Source organism: Siphateles boraxobius, unplaced genomic scaffold (genome assembly GCF_051911475.1).
Source record: "Siphateles boraxobius isolate OS27281-9 unplaced genomic scaffold, OSU_SipBor_1 308, whole genome shotgun sequence".
Classification (NCBI taxonomy): Eukaryota; Metazoa; Chordata; class Actinopteri; order Cypriniformes; family Leuciscidae; genus Siphateles; species Siphateles boraxobius.
Genome location: NW_027508929.1, coordinates 300,855 through 320,361, shown reverse-complemented (window position 1 = coordinate 320,361; position 19,507 = coordinate 300,855). Strand labels below are relative to the sequence as shown.

The following is a 19,507-nucleotide window of genomic DNA, read 5'->3' as shown; positions in this document are numbered from 1 at the left end:
ATGGCAGTGGCAGGAGCTCAGCACAGGTTAGCAGCGACAAGATCTCAGAAGAGGACAAATGCAGTGATAACAGCTTTATATGGGTCTACCACCAACAGCAGCTCAGCACAGATCAACAAAAGCAAAGAGCAGGTCACCAACAGCTCTGAACGGCTCAGCACCAAAACTCAGAGCAAGGAAGTTGATAACTGGAGAAATCAGTTAGAAATAAGCCCCGTTCACACTACACGCGACCAGGCGACGCGATACCATTCATTTCAATGGGGAGCTGGCGTTTTCCGGCGACACGCGCGACAGCGACCGTTGGCGACCGGATGGGGCGTGTCTGGCGACGCGACAAAGTTGAAATCTGTTTAACTTTATGCAAATGAGGAGCGACTTACGGGAGCGACAACCAATAGGAGCGGAGCGCGTATGATCCTTCTCCACATCATTGGATGTCATTCATAAAGGCAACCAGTAGTGGGAACTCCCACTAGCGACCTCATCGCCAGCCACTGGCGACATACAGCGACAAAGTCGCTTGTAGTGTGAACGGGGCTATATGGAGGAAACAGTACTCCCCGTGGCTGTACATCAATGAAAACAAAATTGGATGTAGGCCTATTGCATGTAGAGATGTTAAACGAATTTGTACAAACAAAAAAGGTGTTCAAGTGGCAGGCGAGTTATCACTGCTTTCGGAGACATTATGAAATAATTATTCCTGTGCCACTGTTAAATCTGACAGTGATACCATTCAGTGAGTCTAGAAGCCATCTGATTATTTTCTGATGTATTTGAGACATTTCAATGTATTTTGAAGTAAGTTGCTTTTACGGGTCTTCAAGAGCATTATATGTAGTGGTATATTTGCCATAGTTGCTGTTTTGGGTCTGCTGCCCTCTAAATCCAGTATTACTTTAAAAGAATATATATATATATATATATATATATATAATTATTAATTTAAAGTAATGCTGGATTTAGAGGGCAGCAGACCCAAAACAGCAACTATGGCAAATATACATAATATAATATATAATTCTTTATTAAGTGTTTTTAATAAATAGTATAGCCTATATTTATGCTTATTATGATAAAAATATATTGTATATTTTGTGTAAAGTGTATATTGCAAGACTAAACCTACATCCATCCAAGTGACCATAATAAAGGACCATTTTCATTAAAAAAAACGCGGACTAAAAAATGTTTTTTTTTTTTTTCAAATATATTGAAAGCCTTCCAGTTCTGAAAGAATAAGGACATATTTTTAAAACGAAGACTATTTTAAATAAAATAAGAATAGACTTATTGAGTTTATAGATATGAAACCAAGAAAGAAGCATTTTCTTTTAGATGAAATTCAAAGATCATAGCCGGCCAATCAAAAGAAAAAAAAAAGAAAAAAAGAAGGCAGGGCTTCGCTGTTCAAAAAAACCCCGCGAAACACGAAACTTCACTATTAAGGTGAACGACGTTAGAGACTGTTGGTAAGAAATTTTGTGCCTACTATTCTTGTATTATTTAACAGCTTCTTCAAAATAGCAACGACAGCATGATGGTAATTGCAATATATATATATATATTTGAGATTATGCATTGATTGTGCCGTGATTATGCATTTTTACCATAAATTACCGACTCAATTATCAATGTGAACATAAAAGAAGAGATGTTTCAAGCATCTGTACGCATAACAATAAGAATTGCTTATTGTGTAACGTGAATGTCAATGTTACAAAGTGTCCAAAACTAACTTGCATATAAAAACTTGGTCGGCAAAGCTTTGGTCGGGTCGGGATACAGTTATTTATAATAAATCTAACGTAAGAACTCAATTTTGGTGTTTACAGTAAAAGAAGAGGCACAGAAGACGATCAGGAGATGTCATCGCCAAATGAAAGGTATGTTGAGAGAATGTCTAATAATGGGCTCGGTATGTTGCACTCTTCCATAGTTTCTGCATAGCTGAGCAAAATAGTAACTTATTAGGCTACTCATTGCGATGTTCCCGTGCTATTTTAAATTTTTTTTTTTTAAGAGACCTTAGAAATAGTTTGCGGTCGTTACCCCGCCTTTTCTTGTTTAGTTACGTTATTCGTTTTACCCTATTTTTTTTTTTAAACATTCACTTCATTGGAATTAAGCTTGGTAAGTGACATTTATTGCTTTCAACCACAGATGAAATCGCTAACATGACTACAGAAGGCTTAAACGAGATTTAATTACTTAGGAAAATCGAATAGCGTTTTTGTTATGACGTATTAAGTAAGTTAGGCCTAGCCCACGTTTTCAAAGTTGAACGTAATTAAAAATGTGTGGTTTTCTTCTTTGTGTAATTGGCATTGAGCTCCGTACGTTAACAATGGAGCGGTTCATTGAACTTGGACTCGAATATAAAGAAATGCGGTCGCTGCTAGGCCTAACGTTAACTAGAGTGAAATTGACAGTTTTCACAGATTCGATGGTCAATAACTCGAGCTAAACGTTGTTAAAACACAAATTACACCTATTTACATATAGGCGTCATTTACGGGGGGGACGGGTGGAACATATGTCCCCGCCACTTTTTGCCAGTGTCGATATTGTCCCCCACCACCACTTTTGAAACATCTCGCGGCACGGATGTACCAATACAAATAAAGCATATCCCGTTAACTAGCAGCATTCGTTTGTTAAATAAGAGTCGATCTCAGTAGGGGTAAAACCTTTGCGTGGCAGGGGGAGCTGCCACTCGACCAGTCACAGATATTCGCGCCTGCCACTGCATTATATGCGCCTGCCACTTGAACGTACACAATATGTAAGATATGTTTTTAAACCATATGCAGCGCATGCATATCCCCTGAAGCCAACGGGAGCCAGAACGGTACGTACAATAGGTCAATATTCACCATTAACCAAACGCTTTTCGCCTGCCTTACAACTACTGTACCCACTTTTTTTAAAATCCTGAGCACCAGTCTCGTGACATTGGCTTGCACCTGCCTCAAAATCTCTCACTGTTTTAATATACCAGACGAACCCACAGACAGTGCAATGCTGATCTTATTTACCTATTTCTCATCTTATCTTATTTTTTATTCGCTCCTTTTGCCGATAAGGGAGCACGTACGTCTCTTGGCTCCCGCCTGGGTCATACCAGCCACAAGATCTCTCACGTTTACATCTTTCAGACACTCCTAATGATATACGAGAGCACACAGACAGTGCAATACAGATCTTATTTACCTATTTCTCATCTGATCTTATGTGTTATTCGCTCTTTTTATCCGTGTGGGAGTGCGCTTGTGGCTCTATTAAGCGTCGCGCCAGCCAGTAAGCATCGCACCTGCCACACGATCTCTCACTGTTTACACCTACCAGACACTCCTAATGATACACGAGAGCACACAGACAGTGCAATACTGATCTTATTTACCTATTTCTCATCTTATCTTATATTTTATTCGCTCTTTTTATCCGTATGGGGGTGCTCGTGGCTCTATTAGGCGTCGCGCCATCAGCCAGACCTGCCACACGATCTCTCACTGTTTAAACCTACCAGACACTCCTAATGATACACGAGAGCACACAGACAGTGCAATATCGATCTTATTTACCTATTTCTCATCTTATCTTATATTTTATTAGCTCTTTTTATCCGTATATGGGAGTGCGCTCGTGGCTCTATTAAGCGTCGCGCCAGCACTAACTCATCGAGTTGAGTAAAGTTGGTAATAAATTCACAGATTCGAACTTCCCGGGTCAATTACTCCTCAGCTAAACGTTGTTACACAAATGACACCTCTTTTTAATCGTAGATACGATACGATCTTCGCCCGTGACGTCACGACGCGGTTACATGCGCTCTGGTTGGCAGAAAAGTAATGGCCGTTTGCCGCACAGCATTATAAAGACATAAGTTAACCCAAAGATTGGGTACTGTACTGTACTGTGTATCATCTGTGTACATACCCTTATACATTAAGGGCAAATTATTGTATTTTCTTTGATACATTTTTACGTAGGCTATATGTTAACCAATGTTATATATCAGAGATAAGATCATTTTGATTCAAAATATAGCCCATGGACAAATTGCACCTCTATTTTACTCTAGTTGTAACACATTCACCAGTTAAATCCTTAGTTAAAACAAGTAATAATCGTAATTATGACTTATAGGCATCTAAAGATTTGTACGCCTTCATCGACTCTCTGGTAAACATAGATGGCCTGTCGATGAGATACAGGTTGATGTCGCCGAATGTCAAATCTGGCCATGTGTCTGGGCTTTTGCTCCAATCCTCACTCAGGTGATATGGATCAGGCAGAGAACATGAACCCTGGTTATATAAAAGCTTAACCTTATATCTCCTTTTAGCTTCTTCGTACAAAGAATTATCATATGCTGACAAAACACAGGTAGACTGCTGCATATGTTTTGGTTCTTTCTGCCAACCAGTTCGCGCCCACGCCAATATCGATTCGTGACATCACTTTTGACTCCGGCGAACATCGCTATACCAGTGCGGATTAGAAGCCAGAATCTTCGACACGCTTGGCCAAGATTCTGCCACTGGACCATTAGAGTAGGCTACGTAACATAGGCAGATCTATTATTCACGTAAAAATTCACGATAACAACATAGGCTATATTAGATCTCACTGTACGACCAATTAAACCCAAAGTTCCTTCACATTTTTGGTCGGACATCATCACATTTTTGTATACAATTTTTATTTATTTACATCAGTAAGCTACAGGACATCATCTTTCAAAACATGACCTGCGCGAAACAGAAAAAATAATGAATGAACTCTAGAGCTCTGCCCTCATCACTGGCGCTGTTGAACTGATGCTGGTACATAGAGTCACTGTTCTGGGAACCCCTTCATTGAAAAACCATATTTAATAGTTGTAATAACATTACAGACTGGTATACTCAGTATATGTCTTATCAGTATGTATTATTTCTGGATTCTTTTACAGTGAACGTTTACAGCATGTTGCGTCAATGCTTGCAAGGGTGTCAAGTCTTTTAAATGACCAATCCTTATTGGATAATTCGACGACTACTACCCCTCCCTCCACACCAAACGTCCTCCCTCCTAATTCTGCTCCTACTAACCCGATGCTCACGAGCCCACTCACACCAGCGAGCAGCACTCCAGCCATTGCACACACTCTTCCCCATCCCCCCATGCTTGCTCCTTCTTTACTTTCGAATCAGTCCCATTCACTTCCACCTTTTTATCCTACAACCCATGCTCCCTTTGTACCGGCTCCTCAAACGTCTACAACAACCACACTCTCAAGGCTTTTCCAAAGTCCATATCCTCGAAGAAGAGAAAGACTACGCGGTCTTTTTAACAAGCCAGTGTGTGGGCCATGGGAGCATGTTTTCTTCGGTTGTGCACTAAGATCTACAGATGCAGTTCCAACAGCGGAGGAGACCCTGATCCTACAAAGAAATGGACTTGGCAGGAAAGTTATAAAATTTCCAGTGAATGGTTCTGCAGCAGATGTAAAAGTTAAAATTGAAGAAGCTTTTACAGCCTTCCGTGCTGTCGGTGGGTTTAAGATAATGAGGTGCTGCAGAAGCAGGAAACTAATTGACTTGCCAGTCCCATTAGGAGGCTACACAGTGTCATATTTAAAAGAAGATAGTGGACTAAACAGAGCTGTCGCCTATGTTGTGCCTCTTCAAAGTGACCTCATCTTGACGGCTGAGGAGGAGGACCTCAGTCAGAAAGTAAGATATATATAAAATATATGTTGTGCTTTTGTTATTGATAAATGTAGTCACATAAAAGCATTAATTCCTTTGCAGGGGACTATGGAAAAGGGTCATTAATCATAGTGGGTGGGTCAGATTCTAGGACATGCCTTACTGTGCACTTCTAACAGACGTGTGTAGTTGTGAACCAACCATTAACACATTCATTACTGGTTGTAGGATGAGGGTTTTGGAAAAGAGCAGTGCAGGAGGTGTGGACAAGAGGTCGCCATTCACCTACTGGTCCAACATCTAACACAACATGAAAGGTCAGTCCCTAATCACTAGATATTGTCAAAATGCTGTTTGATAAAATGCATACAATTATGTTAAGTACATCAGGGACAGGCAACATTGGCCCCAGAGTGCAGAGTCCAACCCTGAAGAAAAACTGTTGTTGTTGTTGTTGTTGTTGTTGTTGTTGTAGTAGGTGAATAAGCAGATGTAGCTAGAAATGTAGTCTACAATACAAATGCTTTGGTGTACAAACACAGAGGGAATCATGTTGATTATTCAAAATTGTTATAAATTATTTGGAATATTGAAAACTTGTTTTTGGATAATGCAATTACATTAATCATACAGTGTTCAACAAATAGTTTAGACCACCTGTCATAAGAGAAAAGTAATATTATGAGTTTGACAAAAACTTGTGTAATCACAAACTGGAAACACTAAATACTCTAGTAGAATTTTTGTGTTTTCATTCCCAAATTTAAGACAGCACATTCAACTTTTCTCAAAAGTAACAAGTAGTACAGAAATGTAAAAAATGATTTTGGTATTCACCAGTACTGTTTGTTTAGGGCATCTGCGGCACAAACCTTACATGTTATCACTACTGAGTGGTAATTAATACAGGACGAACTGATTAATTGATTGTAATATTAAGTTAGCTACATCAAGTTAATCTGATTAATGTATCACAATATTCATAACTTACATAACATAAGTTATAAATAATTATTAATATTTCCCTTTTGAGATAATTTGCTACAGTTATATATAAATATTGTTTTCTTTTGTGTTAGACCCTCACAGTTGGACCATCCTCCATTGTAAGTCTTACAATTATGTACTCTATGTAGCATTACTTATGAGTTTTTACTTACTTTGTAGTTTACTAACATATCATTGTAGCTGTAATTTATAGTGTTTCCTTGTTTATGTCCTTGTGGAAGCATTGTTCTTCTTTTATTTACAGGCATTCAGACAGGACTGCGACGTACAGCATGCGCATGGCGCTAATGCATGAACACATGGTTGCATACAACACTCAAAAGGGTAAGAATACTTCTTTCAAATACAGACTCTCCTAATATTAGTGCATAATGATGCATTTAGGAATTAAGCTTATAATGGATCTTTTTAAAAGTTCACATTGTTATTGCCAATGAAATGTAACTGATTTTTTTAGTAAGGTTAAACATTAATTATTAGTCAATCAAACCCCCTCTCTTTAGTACTCACATGGTTTTAAAGGGAATGACGTCCATGTTTAAAAACATATGTTATTCCTGTACCCCAACTAAAAGTCAGTATTTATAAGTTAAAACATCATAAGCAAGAAATCAAACAGAGCTCTGCACTGCTTATCTAACTGAGATCTTAAGTATGTTAGTGCTAAGTTGACATTTAATGGGCCGTGAACTTGACACCTCTGAACATTTGGAGTTTTAGCAGACAGTGTTAGTTTGTTCTCTGGCAAATTGACCCTTCGCTAAGCCCCGACCTCCCTAGTTACTGTTGCTACGCCTGTCAAGCTTTCATGGCTGCCACGTCTATTACAGTGTGTATGCACCGGTGTCAGACATTCCCAAGGAGATAATTACTAATCTTTGATGAACAGGTAAAATATCTGAGAGAGCCTGACTAAAGGGACTGAAGTATGCATTCAAGGGATATATCCACGACATAATATGCAATCGAGTAGAGAATAATTTCATAAAAATTTAATCCAGTGGTGGTTTTCGGGCGTGGCTAAGCGAAGGGTCAATTATGGCTGTACCTAGTTTAAGTGTAACAGTGAACTGTGGCTTTACACTATGGTTAATCTTTCAGTGTAGTAATTAAATAGAAAAAACTGTATTAGTATAAATTACAGTGCCCTTTTCTTAATAATGAATTAATGTGGTATTATTTGATTTGCAGCCGATCCAGTAAGAAGTGTTCTGGTCCCTCAAAGCTTGACTGAGGGCCAGTTTAAAACATTTATCGAGGAAGAATACCCCCAACTGAAGAGCAAGTCATTCGACATGTGTAGAGTCAACAGACACCGTGTAGTAATTCCACTGACCGAGGGGACACCTAGAGCAATACGAAACAGTGGAGTGCTGGGGAGGTCAGCCCTATACCTCCGGCCAAGTGTAAGCTCACTAAGGTTTTGTAAAAACTAAAATGCAATCATCAATTTTTTTAAAATTCTTTTTCATGTATTGTTTTATTACATTTAACAGCAGCCTTTAAACAACAATGAAGGTTACACCATTTCAGTGGTAAGTAACTAATACAACTAATGTATACTAATCAGTCAAAAGACATTCATTATAAAATTTGGGTTGACATTTTTCGTATGTTTACAAATTTAAGGAACCCACTGACTCAGCAACAACAGATGACGAATTGGTGAGGAAAAATATGTATCCATGACTTGAGTTATTATCATGTGTCACTTATATCTCCATTCCTAATTCTTGTTTCTGATCTGGTGTCAATGGGAGTTATTACAGTTGCTAAATCTCTGTTTGTCTGCCTGTTCATGTGTAGGTCATCAATGAAAGTGATGATTCCCCACTAGGTCATCATAATGATGATGATGATTTTGTTGATGTTGATGAGGAAGTGGTAAGAAAATAATTATTATATTTACATAACATAATGACGTAATTATTGATGTAATATTTAATTGTTTTGAAGAAAATGCATATGTCTTGTTTATCTGCTTTTTACCATATAAAGTGCTTGCTACTAACCGGATTATAATGAGGCCGTTATAATTTATACAAATCTGTCAATTAAAAGGTCATCATTAACAGTGATAATTCGTCAGAAAGCCATCATGGCGGTGATGATAATAGCACTTCTGAAATGGTAAGACCATGATTTGTGTTCTTTGCTTTTATCTTTTCATTCTTCTATGTCTGTGTGTGTGTGTGTGTGTGTGTGTGTGTGTGTGTGTGTGTGTGTGTGTGTGTGTGTGTGTGTGTGTGTGTGTGTGTGTGTGTGTGTGTGTGTGTGTGTGTGTGTGTATAATATATATATATAATCTGTACTTCATTATTTTATCTTCGTTTTAAGAAAAGAACAAAGATTCATATTACAAATAAACAACATAATATACAAACATAATCAGCGCTTTATTTTTCCCCAGCTACAATAGGTAAGGTTTAATTATTAGCAGAATTGTTTGTCCTTTGTTGTTGTTTTATTAACATCAATGGGATAGTTCTCCCGAAAAAGAAAATTCAGTCAAACCAGAATGAAGTCTATTCTGTTAAACATAAAAGATATTTGAAGAATGTGGGTAACCGAACGGTTGATGGTTACAAGTGACTTCTATAGTATGAAAAAAGTACTATGGAAGTAAAGGGGGATGTAACTGTTTGGTTATTCTTCAAAACCATCTTTTTTGTTTAGCACAAGAAAGATATTAATATAGGGTTGGAACAAAATGAGGGTGATTTAATTGATGACAAAACAGAATATAAATTTTTGGGTGAACTATCCCTTTAATGGAAAGCTGCAGCATGTTTACTGCTACCCCTTTAAGACTTGCAGGCATCTAAAATCAGACAAACATCCTATTTTTATCCAACTGTATACTTATACAGTACTTAAGACAAACCAAACAGTACTTTGTAAACCTTGTATGTATTTGACAGTGTTGGGTGCTAAAAATAAATTCAGTCCAGTAATAACCTGCTATTTAATGTATGCGCTCTTTGAGTGTAAGCGATCAGAAAAGCACCTATGAGAATAGCACGCTAATGAAAAGTTGAAACTGCAAGCCTTTAAAATGGATTCAAGTAATGAACTTGCATTAATGCAAATAACTACAGTTTACCGTGAGTGTAACTGTACCTCTGCGTTAACATGTGTTGTGAATCAGACCTAATTCTTCACCTTTTAATTTAGTATTTATTACTGTTACATTTCTGTTTGTCTGCCTGTTAATGTGTAGGTCATCAATGAAAGTGAAGTATCCTCACTAAGGCATCATGATGACGATAATGCTGATAATGAAATGGTAAGTAAAACGTTCTTCTGTATTGTTGTAGTTATTACACATGTCATGACAATTACTTTTTTGAATTTGTAATTAATTCAGAAGGTCAGCTTTGAAAACAACCATTCAAATCAAGATCATCAAGTTGGGGCAGAAAGAGTAAGCATTGCATTGTAACCTTGCAGACTTCCTTGAATGACAAAATGCATTTCGCTTCACTCTGTAGGAACTACAATAACATAACTATCTTTCTAAGAATACATAACTTTGCTTGAGCAATGACCGGAGCAAGTTAATTCTATCACACACTGACAAATTATGTTGTTGATGTTGTGTTGTTGCATTTTGTTGTGTACTTTTGTTGCCACCTTATTGTGTATAATAAATTCAATTATTGTTCAACAGGAGAATGTAGTCGAAAGAAGGAGACTGATTGAAGAGCAAGATTCTGAATATGAACAGTCCTTGCTTTTGGACAGAGAAAAGGCAATTTAATTTTTAAACACAGCAGAAATTTGGAAACCTACATATGTAACTATGTTAATGACATGTATCACACAGATAAATAATGAGAGAAGAAGAGAACAGCAAGAGGAGAGACGACTTCAGGCAAGTTCAATTAATCAACAGTGCTTCATTTTTCAACCGTAATTTTCAAATTGCTGAGAAAAATTGTAAAGAACAATGCATATCGTATGACAGTTCAACAGTTACCTACAAGGACTCAGTTAGTTTCTTATGGCTGTCCCATAATCAAGACCAAAAACCACCAAAAATTATAAGGGTGGTCCATAAAGCAACACCACATTATGCTTCCAATCTAAGAATCTTAGAGCTTTGCCATTCACACTGTTTGCTTTGTTGAATATAATCACTGCTGCAATCAAGTCAATAATGTGAGCAATCAATGCTTGTTGGTCAAGACTTGTAAAAAAAAAAAACATGATAATTGCGAATACAGATAAAAATAAGATGCTGTTTTGTATAAACTTGTGATAACGGAGTGTGTTGTAGTGTGAAAACTTATTATGTTAATTTAAAAAAAATGATAATTTCACAAAATACAGTAGGAATGTAGGCTTCTATTCGGTTTGTATTTTAGGAATTCCATTATGAACTAGTAAAATACTTCTGTTTCATAGGTCATACGTGAGAGGATACAACTGTCTGCAGTTTTCCCTTCAGAGGGAGATGTTCCATTTCAGTTTCACTATCCGGATGGGCCTCGGAAACGCAGACATTTTCAGCTGCAGAACACTATACAAGTAACAGCCAGTTGATGTGTACATCTGTATTGTAAGTTTTCAGATTTACATAAGTTGTTAATTGCAACTTGTTCCCCTTTTCTAGCAACTCATATCCTATGCAGGAGCAGTGGATTCAGCGACCGAATCACTCTGCTTGATATCACACAGTCCAGCTGTTGTAATAACGAACTCATCTAATGGGAACATAGGAGACTACATCACCCAATCCACCACATTTTTTGTTCGCTGGATTGGAACTGAAGACGTATGTTATACATTTTTTTAATTGTGCGGATAAATTGACGAAACTAAAGCCTCAAAAACTGTTATCAGTTTTAACTGATAGGACTTTAGAATTAATTTAGACCTCTCAAAGTCTGTCAGGGGTGTCCCTGTGTAGGCTTATGATACAGATCAAAACTTTGTGTGCAGGAAGATATGTAATGTTAGTTCCCTTTCGTATGGGAACTCCTACGTCTCGTCGGAGGAGTTTCCAACGAATTGGGATCACGCTAGGGAGACCAATTGCCTTCGAGTGAATTAAAACGAGCCAATAAATATTGGCATGCGGGATTTGCATTCCGCGTCCCGCCTAGCAATGCGGATATAAAGGCGGAAGCGAACGCACATACCATTGCTTTTAGCTTCGGAGCCGAAAGGCTGTCTCCAAGCAGAGGTCAGCCCACTGGCTAGTGGATGCTATCGTCCGGACTTATGAATCCCAGGACGTACCTTGCCCACCCAGGTTGACGGCTCACTCCACTAGGAGTGTCGCTTCCTCTTGGACTTTGGCGCAAGGTGCCTCACTGACAGATATCTGCAGAGCTGCGGGCTGGGCGACACCTAACACGTTTGCCAGATTTTATAGCTTACGTGTTGAACCGGTTTCCTCCCGTTTACTCGCTACGGTCAGTGGCGCGAGGGAATAGGTTCTGTCGGCTTGCTGCGCCATTCCGCCTTTATGAGCTGGATCTGTGCGCCTTTTTGCTCCTTGGTTCCCCAACAAACGGCTAACCTTCTGAGCTCCTCCATCACTCCTCGGCATCAGGCGTGGCGGACCGCCTGACGCTAGGTCTATTACCTCTCTTAGGAAGTTGCTAGTAGACTGAGTGACCTTCACCATGACTTCCTCGTGATCAATTTTTCCACGTTCCTGCTACCCTACGGGCTAGCTCCGTGTCTTCCCCTCGACAGACTCACTCTGTCGTCCTTGCTGGGTATGCTCCCCACCCTACGGGCTGGGACTACCTCGAGGACTCCCATATGTTTTACTACCCTACGGGCTAGTTCATATGTGTATTCAGTGCCTCCCTTCGGGCTGGCCGGGGGCTCCGCAACGTTCCCACATGGGCACGTTTCCCCAGTGTTATCCAAATCCACTGAGCGGGTCTTGCGGAACAGCAGTGTGATTTCCTCTTAGCTAGCTCCCGCCCGGAAGAAACTGAGAAACTGCTTGGCGGGCAGCTTAGCTGGGCTCTGGAAGGGGCGAGACGACGAGATGTAGGAGTTCCCATACGAAAGGGAACGTCTCGGTTACGTATGGTAACCCTCGTTCCCTGAGTAGGGAACGGAGACGTCTCGTCCCGTCGCCATGTTTGCTGTACCTTCGCGGGGGACTGGACACCGTCCGGCTCCTCAGCGTAAAGCAATGGTATGTGCGTTCGCTTCCGCCTTTATATCCGCATTGCTAGGCGGGATGCGGAATGCAAATCCCGCATGCCACTATTTATTAGCTCGTTTTAATTCACTCGAAGGCAATTGGTCTCCCTAGCGTGATCCCAATTTGTTGGAAACTCCTCCGACGAGACATCTCCATTCCCTACTCAGGGAACGAGGGTTACCATACGTAACCAAGACGTTTTTTTGGACAGGATAGTGTAAATGGGTGGGGGGACAGATTCAGATTTGAACCCGCAAAAATACTTTTTTTCTGTACCTCCAAATACTTTCAAGTTAGCCTGTGTCGCCACCATACACATCAGCATAAATGCTCCTGATAAATTATTTGTTATTAAGGCATTAACACACAAACCATTGTTATAACATAAAAGCAAGCAGCTCCTGCGTGCATGGTTTGGCATGACTGTGCGCTCCCTTAATAATTCCTAAAAAGCTGACAGTTCATCTCGATCTCACACATCTGTTATTATCAATGAAGCTTTCGAAATATATACACATTGTTTGTTATTAGTAGAGGATTTGCCAGCATACAGAATTCAGCACTGAACAAAAAGTCCGTTTTGAGCGGTGAGGGGAGTCCATCATAAATGCTTCTGATTGGCCATTGCGTTCAAGAAAACAACACATATGTCTGTGATTGGTTACATTGCTCAACGCTTTATTCTCCCTCAACCCGCACACACAGAGTGCATTACCGCCCGCGCTCCCTCTTATAGCGTATACAAAAAATCACAATAATTGAGAATTTTTCCAATTCAAGTCATTTCAAGTAAATAGGCACAAGTCCGAGGCAAGTCTAAAGTCACAAGTAGCAAGTCTAAAGTCAAGTCGAGTCTTTTCAGAGATCTAGTCAAGTAAGTCTCAAGTCCAGAAAATTGCGACTCGAGTCTGACTCGAGTCAAGTCATATGACTCGAATCTCCACCTTTGATAACCAGTGATACATTTTTAAGGATTCTTTTATGAATAAAAAGTTAAAAAGAACGGAATATAAATACAAATATTTCATACATTTACAATTCACTAGGATTTTTTTTTTTTACTTTCAGATGACAATTACAAGACGAGGTAATTTCAGTTACATGGCATGTCAAAATTAAACATGTAACCTTCAGAATTATTGATGTTCTGTTGACCTCTGGAATGAAGGGGTAACTCATACACTACAGATGAATGGATAATCTGTAACTACCAGAATCTGCTGTAAAAAAACAAACAAACAAAAAATTCTGTCAACTTAAAAGTATAATTTGCTATGGTTGCGTGATGATGGAATGACTAATGTTAGTTCAACAAAGGCTAAGTGCTACCTACAGGCATATAAAGTGTAGTGTAGACTTGTGGTTCAAGAAATGTGAAATGATGTGACATAGCCTACCTTTGTGACATTACCATTTTATTAATTATGCAGCAATACCTACTAATCACCCTTTTCCTTTTCCTACTACTAATCACCCTTTTTTCTGCTTTAGAGTAACCCAATGTTTTCAATGTGTTTTAAACAGGACTCTTTTGAGAATTTAACACCTGCTGGAGTCAACCAAGCTGAAGCAGCCATTCCTTCCAACCCAACTTTTCCCTCTGACTCCATAGACACTTCCAACCCAACTTTTCCCTCTGACTCCATGGACACTCCAAACCCAACTTTTCCCTCTGACTCCATAGACACTCCAAACACAACTTTTCCCTCTGACTCCATAAACACTCCAAACACAACTTTTCCCTCTGACTCCATAGACACTCCAAACACAACTTTTCCCTCTGACTCCATGGACACTTTCAACACAACATTTCCCTCTGACTCTATGCACTCTCTGGCCTCCACCTCTACCTCGACCAGCACAGCAGTGAGTGATACTAGGTAATATATATTTTTTTTTTTTGTACTACAAACTACAATTGTATGATCCCAGTCCCTCTATGCTCATTGTATGTGATAATTAGCAGTGGCAGTGTTCACTGATACATTCAGTTTGTCACTAAACAGTACAAGAGTACAGTTTGAAAGCTTGCTGAAGCCTATGCAGTGCATTCAGAAAGTTTGGTCTATTAAATTGATTGGACATGATTTGGAATGGCACACACCTCTATAAAAGGCCTCACAGCTGACATCACATATAAGAGCAAAAAACAAACCATGAGGTCAAAGGAACTGCCTGCATAGCTCATAGTCAGGATTGTTGCAAGGCACAGGTCTGGGGAAAGCTACAAAACATTTCTGCTGCACTGAAGGTTCCCAAGAGCACAGTGGTGTAATGTATTTTTCTGACTTGCTAATTATTTAACATGTTAAATACACACTTAAGACAACTTGGATAACATTGATGTACTTTGTTTTGCAGGCATGACTTGAGGGGGCTGCTCCTAGATCTACAGTCAGCTGTTGATCTGGTTGAGCCTGGACCCACAGCAAACTGCGTAAATGTTGTAAGGTCCAGGGTGCTAGAGTGTGCTTTGAGGACCTTCAGCAGACGAGCATTCAATCCACAACAACAACTCGATGTTGTATTTGTGGATTCGTGCGGATCAGGGGAGGGATCTGTTGACACTGGTGGTCCTACCCGGGAGTTTCTTAGGCTACTGATGCAAGAACTCCTGGACTCGAAATACTTTGTTGGACCCCAGAACAGCAAGAGCCTTGCTCTTGATTCCCTTGGTGGGTAATTTTTTTTAAATATATATATTTAAAAAAGATTGATTGAGTTTTTGATAGACTGATTGATAGATAAAACCAGTACAATCAATTACCTGTCCTGGATAGATATCCAGATAGAAAGTACAATAAGTAGATAGAAAAAGGTTCCAAGGGAAAAAGGTTCCAAAGAGTGCAAAAAACAGCAATATGACAAAATACTAATAAATTTTTTTGTATTCTAGCTGACACTACTATAACATGCAATTTATTCCTGTGATAGTACAGCAGATATTATAACTGCCATCTTAATCTTAAATCTTCATTGTCACATGAGCTTTCAAATATGCTTGTTCACCACACTTGCAACATTTGTGGTGTTGCAACTAGCTGGTGTAAAAATAATGACAGTGTTGCGTCTGTGGTCATGAAATGATGTATCATCATTGTTACCAATCAAAATGTGTGTTCATTTAAATGCAATGTGCTTTTTTTTAATGATTCCTTACCTTACATTTGTCCTAATTCCATTAAAAAACAAAACTTATTTACATTTATGCATTTGCCAGACGTAAAGTTATTTATAGTGCATACACTTTACGAGCACATGTGTTCCCTGGGATCTAAGCCAGCAGCCATATCACCCTGTAGCCAAGACTGGTTGCCCACTGAAGCTAAGCAGGGCTGAGCTGGTTAGTACCTGGATGGGAGACCTTCTGAGAAAACCAGGTTGCTGCTGGAAGAGGTGTTAGTGAGGCCAGCAGGGGGCACTCACCCTGTGGTCTGTGTGGGTCCTAACGCCCCAGTATAGTAATGGGTACACTATACTGTCAATTGAGCACCGTCCTTCGGATGAGACGTCAAACCGAGGCCCTGACTCTCTGTGGTCACAAAAAATCCCAGGATGTCTTTCGAAAGAGTAGGGGTGTGAACCCGGCATTCTGGCCAAATTTGCCCCATGACCTCTGTCCATCATGGCCTCCTAATCATCCCTAAATATATATATATATATATATACCAATTGGCTTCATCACGGTCTCCTCTCCACCAGTAAGCTGGTGTGTGGTGAGCGTTCTGGCGCAATATGGCTGCCGTCGCATCATCCAAGTGATGCTGCACACTGGTGGTGCTTGAAGAATTCCCCCCTCTATGTAAAGCGCTATATAAATGTAATGAATTATTAATTATTCCCTGGGATTATTCACTGTACAATGCAATGCTCTACCTATCGACCTGTGTGAAACCTGAATTATGACACAGATAAAAGAGTAAAATACACTAAAATGAACGTGTCAAACGGGCGCAACTTTTGTAAACGCTCCTATGGGTTGTATTTCAAAAAAGTGACAAATTACCTATTTGGAGGACATGTTGGATTGTTGAATACGGTGCATGTAATTGCAGGATTGCCTATAATGCACTGCGAGAGACGTCATACATTTCACAGCATAATGTGTTTCACAAAATTCACAGCCCCTAGTTGCAAGACAATTGTTTAATTGTGGTCTTCATTCCAATTGTGTAGGCTTATCCAGAGGAACATACAAGGTTTTAGGAATGATTATGTCAGTCTGCCTTGTTCATGGTGGGGTGGGACCCCGTGTGTTCACAGCTCTCAGGCTGTATTCACAGCTCTCAGGGATCCCTGCTCCGCCAGTGAATATTAGAGAGATTTATGACCCTGAGCTGCATGATCAGCTGGACAAGGTAAAGTCGAATCTGCAATGTCATTAATACCTTAACCTCATGGCTAAAGTAACCTTTTTCTATTGTGCTGTTTTATTTTATTTTTTTTTGGGGGGGGGGGGGGGGGGGGGGGGGGTCTGTTGAGTAGATGTAGATAGATTGTTGGTAAATATGGACATGTCAAACATTTAGGAAAAAAAATTCAAATTTGCACATCTAAATGACCGTATTGTGTATAAACAACTACAATAATAATAGAGGCCCTTGTGCTGACAAGTTATTAGTGTATACTACTAAATTAATAAATTAGTTTGTACTTTCAGTCAACACTGACTGATATTTATAAAAGATGTTACTGTCATGATAGTACGAAGACTACTCCAATTTTTTGTTCATACATCACAATCATTTATTGCACTACGTCTGCCATTATTTTGAACATAAGGATAACACTTCACATTTCCAGCAACAAAAGGTTATTTCTAATAGAACCTCTTCTCTTACTAACTTTTAGATCCAAAGGGCAGAAACCATTGCAGAGACACACACAGCCATGTTGGAGGCTTCAAACAGCCTCCACATGCTCGGTGCCTTATGCAAGGTTTCAAACCTTGACGAACGTCAGGATCTTGTCAATGCAGCACTAACATTCTACCTAGAGGGAAGGATGGAGATGCCTCTCAAACAGTAAGATTACCTGCTTGATCACTAATGTTCTATTAAATGCTGATACTAAAATTAAAGGTAAAAATAACTTTCACTGTAGGGGTTAAGTTTTCATAGATTTGTTACTTTTTCAAATGTGTTGCATATAAATGTATATAACTTCTGATGATTAAAATGTTTGATTCTGACAACATATGTACTTATCTAATTGAAAGACTGAAAGAAGGACTGGAGACATTGGGGGTGCTAAATGCCATAATGGAGCACTCCTCCATTATGGAGGAACTCTTTTGTGGTGGTCCCCCCACCTTGTCGGCTGCCTCCTTGCTGGACCTCTTCGCAGTAAATTACTCCCAGAGAGGAACTAACAGGAGAGCATTGGAAGAGGTTGCAGTTGCCCACTGGCGGGACTGGATTATTGAAGTCGAAGGTGGGTCCTTGTAATTTTAATTTTGTTATTGATTATATTGGCAAGGTATACTATTAAGTTGAGATGTGCCCAGAGCATACCTCCAATTTTGGAAAAGGATGGAAAATAATTTGTGTGTTCTACAGTGCCCTTAAAGGAACAGGGATAGTCTTACTTCATTGCAGTGTTATATGAATTATCACATGAAAATAGTAACTACAAATGACTGACAGGACAATTTTGGAGGTTTTGCAGAACCTAAGTGTCACTGTTAAATTGCTTATTGAAAATTAAATTGTATTATTAAACAAGTGTTTGTTTGGGAAGTTCCTATGCAGTTACAAAGGATTTATGGGTGGTTGCTAGCAATTCATAAGGTACATAGGGGTGGTTGCTGGAATGTTGCTATGTGGTTGCTAGGGTGCTTAGGGTAGTTACTATCATATTGCTCTGAGGTTAATAAGGTAGGGTTAGGGTTCAAATTATGTTGCTGTTAGGGCTATGCAAAAAAAAAAATCTAATAGTGATTACAATTACAGATGCACAATTACATAATCATTCAAAGGAACAATAAACATAAATAACCAAAATGCTACAGAAGAGGAGTAAAACCTTTTTAATATGTTTTAGCTTGCTTATATATGTATAGAAATATGGCATGCAGTTAGTTCAAACAACGTATTTATGATTAGAATCTTTTTTGTGTCACTTTAAAAAAAGATGTCTTGATGCTTTGCTTTTTCTGTTGCAGATGGAGATGCAGAAGTGGAGGTGGATGGTGGGGACACAATGAAAGTGACTCTACAGAATGTGCTTGTGTTTGCTTCTGGGGCATCCGCCATACCTGTATTTGGATTCAAAGAAAGTCCGAATATCACATTTCTACATGAGACCACAAATGGGAACCGGCGGATGTTCCCGGAAGCAAACACATGCACCATTACTTTAAAGTTGCCCATTGGTCATGAATATAAAGAGTTTTGTCAATTCATGACATCTGGTATTATTCAATCACCAACGTTTGGGGTAGCATAAAAGGCCTGTTCTACCAACCCCTTACACTCTGGCTTATAGCTCCCCTGTTGTTATTGTTTACTGGATATTGTTGTTGTTGTTTTTTTGTTGTTGTTTTTGTTTTTTTGTTAAATATTAAAGATTTTATATTAAATATTATAAATATTAAAGGTTAAATATTAAAGAACTTACTTTTCCCGGA

At 39.1% G+C, this 19,507-nt stretch overlaps 2 protein-coding genes and 2 long non-coding RNA genes across 4 annotated transcripts; all 4 read left to right on the top strand.

Annotated features, from left to right (window-relative positions):
• LOC143759147 (uncharacterized) lies at positions 1-10,467 on the top strand. The gene is made up of 14 exons (XM_077248706.1): positions 1-200; positions 1,839-1,889; positions 4,961-5,723; positions 5,928-6,016; positions 6,779-6,805; positions 6,952-7,031; positions 7,899-8,113; positions 8,204-8,242; positions 8,337-8,372; positions 8,514-8,591; positions 8,769-8,837; positions 9,928-9,993; positions 10,075-10,131; positions 10,378-10,467. Exons 1-14 carry the CDS (start codon positions 1-3, stop codon positions 10,465-10,467), a joined length of 1,860 nt encoding a protein of 619 aa, XP_077104821.1.
• Positions 10,468-11,199: 732 nt separating this feature from the next.
• On the top strand, positions 11,200-14,585 carry LOC143759146 (uncharacterized). The gene is made up of 3 exons (XR_013212183.1): positions 11,200-11,237; positions 11,323-11,484; positions 14,404-14,585. It is a non-coding gene; the product is annotated as an uncharacterized LOC143759146 (long non-coding RNA).
• Positions 14,586-14,608: 23 nt separating this feature from the next.
• LOC143759145 (uncharacterized) lies at positions 14,609-17,137 on the top strand. Its single transcript, XR_013212182.1, has 3 exons — positions 14,609-14,759; positions 15,241-15,554; positions 17,056-17,137. It is a non-coding gene; the product is annotated as an uncharacterized LOC143759145 (long non-coding RNA).
• A 34-nt stretch (positions 17,138-17,171) lies between these two features.
• Positions 17,172-19,507, top strand: LOC143759150 (G2/M phase-specific E3 ubiquitin-protein ligase-like). Its single transcript, XM_077248708.1, has 4 exons — positions 17,172-17,237; positions 17,731-17,903; positions 18,098-18,312; positions 19,043-19,507. The coding sequence occupies exons 2-4, from the start codon at positions 17,770-17,772 to the stop codon at positions 19,324-19,326; spliced, it is 633 nt and encodes a 210-aa protein (XP_077104823.1). The 5' UTR covers positions 17,172-17,237; positions 17,731-17,769; the 3' UTR covers positions 19,327-19,507.

Excerpts from the sequence above, each read along its gene's own strand:
- LOC143759147 (XM_077248706.1), top strand. The coding sequence starts at position 1 with ATGGCAGTGGCAGGAGCTCAGCACAGGTTAGCAGCGACAAGATCTCAG. Across the intron at positions 5,724-5,927 it reads AGGAGGACCTCAGTCAGAAA|GATGAGGGTTTTGGAAAAGA; the intron begins GTAAGATATATA and ends TACTGGTTGTAG. Across the intron at positions 8,592-8,768 it reads TTGATGTTGATGAGGAAGTG|GTCATCATTAACAGTGATAA; the intron begins GTAAGAAAATAA and ends GTCAATTAAAAG.
- LOC143759150 (XM_077248708.1), top strand. The coding sequence starts at position 17,770 with ATGTTGGAGGCTTCAAACAGCCTCCACATGCTCGGTGCCTTATGCAAG. Across the intron at positions 17,904-18,097 it reads ATGGAGATGCCTCTCAAACA|ACTGAAAGAAGGACTGGAGA; the intron begins GTAAGATTACCT and ends TCTAATTGAAAG. Across the intron at positions 18,313-19,042 it reads CTGGATTATTGAAGTCGAAG|ATGGAGATGCAGAAGTGGAG; the intron begins GTGGGTCCTTGT and ends TTTCTGTTGCAG.